Source organism: Cariama cristata, unplaced genomic scaffold (assembly GCF_000690535.1).
Source record: "Cariama cristata isolate BGI_N322 unplaced genomic scaffold, ASM69053v1 scaffold7951, whole genome shotgun sequence".
Taxonomy (NCBI): domain Eukaryota; kingdom Metazoa; phylum Chordata; class Aves; order Cariamiformes; family Cariamidae; genus Cariama; species Cariama cristata.
The window spans coordinates 76,550-85,308 of record NW_009597509.1 but is presented as its reverse complement, the minus strand read 5'-3'; the positions used below and the strand labels follow the sequence as shown (position 1 = coordinate 85,308).

Here is an 8,759-nt window from a genome sequence, read left to right as displayed (position 1 = left end):
CACAGCAAAACACCTCTGAAGAGCATAACCAGAAGAGCATTACCAGAAAGACCTGTCAAAACTGACGGAAAATCAGGGGACTAGCAGAAATCACAAGAATGAGCAGGACCACACACACATGATTTCTGATGATGGCTGAACACAGTCCTCCACACTGACCACCCCCAAACAGTGTTGGAGGACCACAAAGCCCAAGAACTGAGGGGTCTCCACAGTGATAGGACCTGGAATTTTTTCCACCGGGAGAAACAGCTGCCAAACTCTGCAGGCTTTGTTTGTCGGTGGAAGCTGATCTGACTGCTTTGTAACAAAATACAGAGAATGTCTCTTCAGGAACCCAGCAAAGACCAGAAGAAAGATGTGGGGAAGAAGAGATGCCTTCTGTAGCATAGCTCGGCCCCATCTCTTCCGTCTGCTAGAATCCCCCAATACACAACGTATTTTGCATGTCTTGGGAGTGTATTGTCTCCATTTGCACCTTTTAAAGTCCTGCATAGTAGCACAAAGGGGATGGCACAAGGAGGTTGTGGGAGAGGAGAGAACTATGCTATGGAAGGAAGAGACCCTCATCGGTATTTCTGCCATCAATACTTTGGGGAGGAAAGAAAAAAAGAATCCAAAACCCCAAACCCCACATTAAATTTGCACTTGTTCTGTCAGGCTGGCAGCCTAGAAGTTCATAAACTCAGAAGTACCTTGTTCTGGAGTAAACTGTTCTGAAAACAGTTTCCAATGGCTTCCCCGAGTTTGCTTTGCTGGTGGCAGCCCTTCGGCTCCATGCTGGCACATGTATGAAGCTCTTTGAACAAGTTTTGACCTTCCTTTAGCCCCTCTGCCCATCAAGCCAGCTAATGACATGCTTCGTATTGCACAGAACACATACAATTGACAAGTTCATAGTGTTGTTTAAATATTAAACAGTCTAGACAGGCTTTTGAGTCTTACGCCGCTATGAAAAGGCTCAGACCATACCCATCTCTGAAATTGGGCTGCGGGATCATTTGCACAGTAAGACAGACAATTAGACTTGTATACATTGCCATGCAACAGAAGAGACCCCGAACCGCCAGCCCTAAGTGGAAAGTTTATTTCTAAGCACAATATATGGAAAAATCAAACCAACAAACCCCACAGATATAGAAAACGTTGTAGCAAATCCCTGGTCAAGTAGGACTTCATGTCTGTCACTACCCTGCACCTCACAGCCACTTAAAATGTCATGCAATGGAGGAGAGGGCACTCGGACGACACCCTCCGCTTCGGATCAAGGAGGATCTCCAAGCAGGAGAGGGCCGGTGGGACTCCCGCTGAGTGATTCGGACTGTAACCAGCAAAAGGGCAGCGCTGCTCACCCCCACCACACGCTTCGTGACTACCGGTGGTAGACTTAGCGCTTCAACAGGCTTTACCAACGTGGATTTTCACAACACCCCTGTGAGGTAGGTACGTATTGTTATTCCCCCTTTGTGTGGAGGGGGGACTGAGCCAAACAGCCCAAGGCTACAGAGTCGGTGGCAGAGCTGGAGTGAGAGTATGCAGAGTTCTGTGTGCTCAGAGTGCTAGATCACACCACTCTTTCACGGCAAGTTGTGCTTCTGACCTCATAAACTTTTAGCCGTTAGCAAAATTAAAGGAATTTGACTTCTCCATAATAAATGAGCAGAGGTCAGGGAGGGAAACAACATCATGTCTGACAGCTGTCCCTTCGTCTGTGTATGCTTCCCCCTTCCCAAAACCACCATAACTACTCATCTCTTGGAAGGAAGACAGCTTCCAGGACAGGCATGGGGGCGAGAGACTGCTGTGTTTGCTTGCTTTGGCCAGGTTTCTTTCTACTGTGGATCAGAAGCGGTTCTTCCAGAGACCGTTTGTTGCAACACCTTCATTCTGGGGGTAGCTGCTTTCAGAGATGATTGGAATTGCCCCTTCCCTCTCCCTTCACCCACCAACATCCCTTCCCTCCCCTCTGCCAAAAGCACTCTTTGGTAGATACTAAGATTGGTCAGATAAAAGTACAGTGGCCTCAGAAACTGTGCTGTTTCACATGGGTCCTCAGCAAGTCAGCTTTCTTGGCCGGCGTTTCACCTCCCACATTCTCTGCCAGAGAAGTACCTGTTCTGTTGCATTCTGATATTCAAAGGGACACTGTCAAGTAACTGAGGTGAAAAATAAGCCCTGCCCTAAGATGCTAACCTCCATCTTCAACGTTGCAGAATGGCTGGTGTGTTCAAACCCGGAGGCTGAACTTTGCCATCTTCTCTGGCCCAGAAACACCTGACCCATGACGGCCTAGCTGCCAAAGGAGCTGGTGGCTCACGTTTGCCCTGGCTCCAATAGAAGCTGCGAGATGTGCTGGTATAATGACGGAAGGCAGTTGGATGCAGCCGTTGTGCAACGTTGCTCAGCGCTGCTGCTAAATGGATGCAGTTTGGCTGAAGTCCTTATCTTAATTTTAGGTGAGACGGGTTCGCACTTATCACTATGGGTTCATTGGTCTGGGATTGCTGAGCTGCTACTCCTCAATCAGCTAATCTCTGTATTTTTAGGGTTCCTGCTCTTACGCTTCCTTTGCAGCAGCTACACTGGAGAAACAGCTTAGCCCTGCAGAGCTGGGGCACGTCCTCCACAGAGCGAAGGCGGTCGGCAGGAAATCCGTAACGTGGATTTCCTCCTGTCGTGGAAGAAAAATAGGGAAGAGAAGGATGGGGATGGTGAAAGGAATAGGGTGAGTGGAGAGAACGATACTTGCCCAAATGGAAAAGGCAAAAATCGGCACGGAAAGAATTTTTATTTTCAAGCCTGTAAGAGAGTATTACAAACAATGGAGAGTAAAAAAAGCCCCAACCCTAAAAACTATTTTAAAAGTACTTGACAGTGTCCCTTTAATATCCACAAATGATTCAGCCATTGTGCATTGAAAGAGAATGTTCCTGAAGAGCAACTGGTACCTTTGAGGATATATCCCAGAGAAGGAGACTTATTAGAAGTGTTACATATTTGATCAGCAACTGTGCTCCCTCTTCAGACTAACTCTCTCTTGAATGATTGAATGGGACAGACTCTGTAATAAACTAACAGACGGGATATGAAACGCTCAGCCTACAAGACTGAGCAAGATTGTTGCAAATCAAGCAGCAGGGATACAGACACTGAAAAAAAGATATACATCTCTAATGCAAGAGTGCCTGAATCAGCAAGGAAGCAGAAACCCACCGAGATGGGTCAGCTTCTTGTGATCAGAATAAAATGGAAGGAAATTAACCTGGAAAGCCTGCATGGAAAATGATGCGTGTGAGTGGCGAGATTTGGATGCTGGACTTGGGGTTATGAAGGCATAAATGACACCAGTACTTGTGCTTGAAACACCTGTGGAGCATTTGTACAAAATTTGCCAAAAATGCCTGTATGTCGAACAAAGGTCATAGAGTGCCCTCCCCCCTCCCAGTTCCACCCTTCTAAACCCCTTGTCAGGAACATCATGAAAAAAAACCAGGATTTTTGGTGAGATTTGGGTATGCCTGGGTTTTGTTAGATTTTCTTGGTGGGATGATTCAATCTCTCTGTAAATCAATACCAAAAAATCCCCAGCCATTTCACTTCAGGTATCTTATGGTAAATTGAACAAGGCTCCCGAGTGACTCATGAAACAAAACAACTCATAGCCCTGGTTAATCACAGTCTGGAAAATAAAAATACTCCAAATATTTTGTTCCCTTCCTTGTTTTTAGAAATCTCACACTGTGTGTGTGTGCGTTTGTGTTTGTGTGCACGTGCATGTGTGTAGGGGTGTGTGTGTACAGAGCGTTACCTATTCCAGGTAGTAAGATTTCTAAGACATGCTAAACCGTCTGTTCCTCTGCTTCCCCAGAACTCTGCCTACTCAGTTTGTAGTCTGTATTGCACTTATTTTGTTGGTTTTTTTTTGTGATTTGTGGTGTTGTTTTTTTTTTTAATTTTTTTTTCTTTTTTTTTTTTTTAAACTGGCTGGAAAACATCAACCTCTTTAGCATGAGTGTGCAGCTCTCCCTCCACCTGCTTTTTTCCTCAGCTGGCCAGGTGCCGCCTCTTACACCTTGTGCAGTTACCGAAAAAGAAAAGGAGAGGAGAACAAAAAAAAAAAAGGAAAAGAAAAAAAGAAAAGGAAAGAGAAAGAAAAAGGCACACCATGCTCCTCTGCTTTATGAGTTCTTTGTCTCCTCCGCTTCGTGTTAAGGCCTCCTGAATTCCTCGGCTCAGACCGTCGTGACCCTCATGACGAGCTCTCTGTTACTACTAGACTGACTCCTCTGTTCGTGAGGCCTCAGGTGGCTGAGTATATGAAGGATGGTGTAAGCACAGTGGTGGTCAGAGAGGGTGCCTGTGGCATGGCCGGCAGCCCGTGCCCCGCTGTCGGCTGGCGCGGAGTTAGTGGCTGTACCACCAGTGGAGGACGAGTGGGTGGTTTGGGAGGAGGGACGCTGATTTGTCCTGGTCCCTGTTTTTTGTTCCTCCATGTCCTTTGTTTTGTCATAGTTCAGCACTTTCCACTGCTGATTGACCGCCTGCCACCGTTTAAAAATCCGGTAAACCGAGGGCCCTTCATGTATTATTAGACCTGGAGGGAAGGGGGAAAGAAATAAACATAAAACAGAAACAAAACTTTAGAAAGAACCATAAACCTATCCCAGCATCCTGCCCCCAGCTAGCTGGTTAGCTCAGCTCTCCCTCAGTTGGTGCTTATTCAATGATAAATCATGTGTTTTAATTACCGACTGGCAGAGCACTGGTGCTCCTGCTCTGCTGGATCCCTTTTCCCCTGAATTAAAAGGATTACAGCTTTATCTCAGCAATCAATAAACGGATCGTAAATGCAGCAGAGTGAGTTATGCTCTTACAGCAAAACAGTATCTGTTTACCAAGACGTGCCCGAGGTTTATCTATCACTGGACTAGTTTTGCATGCTGCACAGGCATGATTCACCGAGCTAATGGCGTGTGTTTGGAGGGGGTGTAACTGGATCTGACGTGCCAGTGACGTCTGCTGCACCACCGTCGTGTGCGTGCACAGCCCAAGCCTCTCCCCACGCACATGGAGGCCAGGGGCAGCAACCGAGCAAAAAAAGGGTCTATCTATACCTGTAAATGATTTGTCATCCTAGGCAAAGTTTTGCTCATCTGCAGAGCCAGGTACCTCATCGTACGTCATTGCTCCCCTCCAAGGAGAAAATGCCACGCTTGAAAGCAAGGGCAGTTGAGTTTACACCGTGTGTGCGTTGAGTATGCACGTAATGCATATGTCCTGCTACCTGTCTGCCTATACCAGGGCTGATGTCCAGGGGATGGCACTGGGCTGCAGGACACCTGGCTTCTAATGGTCTCCACATTTGAAAAAGAGTGAGCAGCTTAGGCCCTTCCACCCAGCGGTTAACTCACTTCTCAGTGGTCTCTGGCGTCCTCCTCACCCTTGCAAGAGGACTAAAAGATTAAATAATGTTAGAAGTTGTTTAGACGATTACAGTACTTGAGTATTAAGCTCTGTTTAATAACAGATGCTGCCAGGCTCTGGCTAGACCCTTTGAAAGCACTAGGTCCAGCAGTGATTGCAGCTCTGTGGTGTTCTCCACTGAGGCTGGAGGAAGCTGCAACATCTTGTGTAGACTGGCTTAGCTGGCACGCTGTAATATAATTAACAAGCTTTGCTAGAGAGTGGGATTTATGCAGAATAAGCGGGATCTGAGTCTCCTTGTTTTGCAGCAATCTGTTTGTTAAGAAAGTGTCTTTCTGTCCCATGTAACTGAAGCCAGACCAGCAGGCAGGACTGGGTGAGTTAGCACATGGATACCTTCACTGTTCTTAATACATCAGCTTCACTATTCTTGGTCAGGATCAATATTATCAGAAACATTTTTAGGAAGAGTAGCTCTCTTGCCTGCCTGCTGCAAATGTATGAATACAAGAGCAAAGAACAAAAGACCCGCAAGAAATAAGAAGTGAAATCATGCCTAAACAAAGAGGTTGCCTCGACCAGCAATGTGTGGAGATGATGGTCACCACAGAATAAAGTGATTTATGGCAATCCCTGATGAATCAAATGTTATGGCTTTACCCTTCACCGACCGTTTTCAGACTGTTCTAGCTTTTGATAGCACATAATCACTGGAGTAAACCTGTACTATATCAAAAACCAAAATATCTGAATGTCATCCTGCCCTTAGGGCTGATCTCTCTGTTACTGATAGGATGCACCCACCTGGTTTCTTAGGCTCTGCATCTGATTTTACAGAGTTTAAACCCTAACTTCAGTACAGATTGAGTTTCTAGCCTCTCTGGTTTTAAGCATAACTAGAAGCCGTGCTCACATGATCACAGATTAGCTTCAGGGGCACTCTCACATTCATTGTAATGGGGTACTGAGCCTGCTTACTGGCTGTAGAAGTAATTACATTGGACAGTTTAAGTACGCAGATCTGGCTATTTTGGGACAGGGAATGGTGCTGGGCACTACACTCCAAGAGAGATCTTCCCTCTGCTTCCCACAGACCACTGAGATTGCACAGCTGTAATTCTGCAGTGATGCTGGCTTTTCATAACCAAACACCATGATGTCATAACAGAAAAATGTGTTTCTTCCTCCCTACTTCGAAACACAGTTGAGAATTCTGACATCTTCTGATCAAAGCATCAACCATAAAAAGAAGGACTTAGGGAAAGCCTGCATATCCAGCCAAGGAGACAGAGCTTTGAAGCAGGCCTGAAGTGGATCAGCCCATGACAAGGGACATTAGACACATATTTAAATGAGCTGTCTGATCTGTAATGAATGAGATTCCACTCTGATCAATGACAGAGCCAATGTTTCCCTGAGACCACCGTAAGCCTTGGATAAAAGAGCCAAAATCAAATGTTTTCTCCTTGGCTGTAGAACCTTCTCCATAGAATCATATCCATTCTCCGAAGTATTAAACACTGAGCCAGGATTGTAAATCTATTCTTAATTACCCTATCACAAATATTTAATGCGCAGCCTGATTCAAGAGGGCTGTTTATAAAATTCTTGTTTGTTTGCCTTCTAATTATAAATGTTTATGATCTTATGCAATTAACTGTGTGATGCTGATGGATGGGTTGCTGAGTCAACTGAGCACCTGTTTTCTTAGATAATTTTGGTTTCCAAATATTTATAAAAGTACAAAATAACTTGTTTTCATCTGTATTTACTGGGTTCTAAATTACTTATCGATTTCCCAGTGTCAAGCTCAGGAAGCTGTAAAATTAAAAAGGAACCAAGTGGAGGGGTGGGCAGACTGGCGGAAGTAACAGTGATCCATTTGCAAGAGTAAATGCCAGGAGTGAGCAAGAGTCCATCGGTTATATCAAGTTGCAGGATGCTTAATGCTCCCATCGAAACGAATTTTGACTGCCTGAGAAAAATTAGGATTGGAATTCCTGTGTTCAGCTCTGTGCATCCCCTTCCAGACACACCCCTCCCTGGAGGATCATTCTTGTTTACAGAGGTGAAACTTTCCAATTAAAGGCCAGACTTAAGTGGGAAATCCTTCAGGAAGAACTGTATTCAACTAGAAGTGTCCAGCTAGAAACAATTATTCCATAAGACAAATCCTGTGTATGTAGGGAAGACAGCAGGTTGGTGTGAACTTCTCTCTTTGTGCACTTCTCTCTTTTCAATGCAGAAATGTCTATATGAAAATTTCAGATGGATTCTGGTAGTGGCCTCGTGCTTTTCCACTCATCCCAAGTTTATCTCAAAAATCTGTTCTCAATGGATCCTTTGTGAAAACCACCCTCTTCGGAAGGAAAATCTCTGTGAGTTTCCTGCAAAACCTGTTGGTCCAGATTGTTGCCTGGTCTGTGAAATCCCTTGTTTGTGGTGCTGGTGAAATGAAATTCCTATGGAAGATGGACACTGAAGATGTGCTGTTCTCATTCCCCTTTTCTCAGGTAGAGACCTGGCTGCCCCAGCGTCAGAAGAAATTCCTTGAGCTGAAAATTATTGAATGCTGGAAGAAGTATTCAGGGGAACTATAATATACACTTGTCTTGTTCTTATTTCACGCTTATGTCTGTTTGAGGCCATTGATGGGAACAGGGCAGCTGGCTAGGTGGAGTCTTGGTCATTCTTATATTCTTAGACATTTCTACATGCACTGGCTTGTACTGTGAAAAGATTTCCCAGAAGGCTCTGGAGCTGGAGACAGCCCATATTATGTGACAGGGGCCTTAACCTGACAGCAAAATCTACAAAAAAAACTTCTAATGCCTCTGCTTGCATTGTCACATTGATGTGGTCGTGCTGTTCCCAGGACAAGATACAGTGTCTCTGAGCTAACATGATAGGGTTAACCCAATGCAGTGCTCTGAATTAACACATGCTGAATCTGGAACAATATATACAGGAAACCATATCGATCCCTTTCCACTGTGTTCACTCTCTCCATATATTAGCCTTTTTTTTCTCTTTCTCTTGTGGCGTTATTATTATTGAGTCCATGTAGAGGGTCAGATCATGGTTAGCCCTGTGGATCTCTGCAGAGTCCAGCCAGGAGGGACTAGCGATTATCCGGAGTGCAGGGGTTACTTCCCAAGGCTGAGGTCTGCTTTGTGCTTCACAGCGCAGGCAAACACAACAATACCTTGGCAATAGGTCCTGCCAAAACTGTACACATTGCTTACGCTGGTATTTTATGCTTCCTTTTATTTATTACACATGGGAGAGTACCCAGCACCTAACCACTGCAAAACTACCACGGTAAGTGACCCAGC

The 8,759-nt window shown here is 45.2% G+C and overlaps 1 protein-coding gene across 1 annotated transcript in view; it reads right to left on the bottom strand.

The window, feature by feature from the left end:
• Positions 1–3,978: 3,978 nt before the first annotated feature.
• LOC104168342 (E3 ubiquitin-protein ligase MARCH4-like) overlaps positions 3,979–8,759 on the bottom strand; it is a 56,878-nt gene continuing 52,097 nt past the window's right edge. Inside the window, exon 5 of the mRNA XM_009708911.1 lies at positions 3,979–4,594. Coding sequence (XP_009707213.1) covers positions 4,233–4,594 — 362 coding nt within the window. The 3' untranslated portion in view covers positions 3,979–4,232. The remainder of the gene's footprint in view (positions 4,595–8,759) is intronic.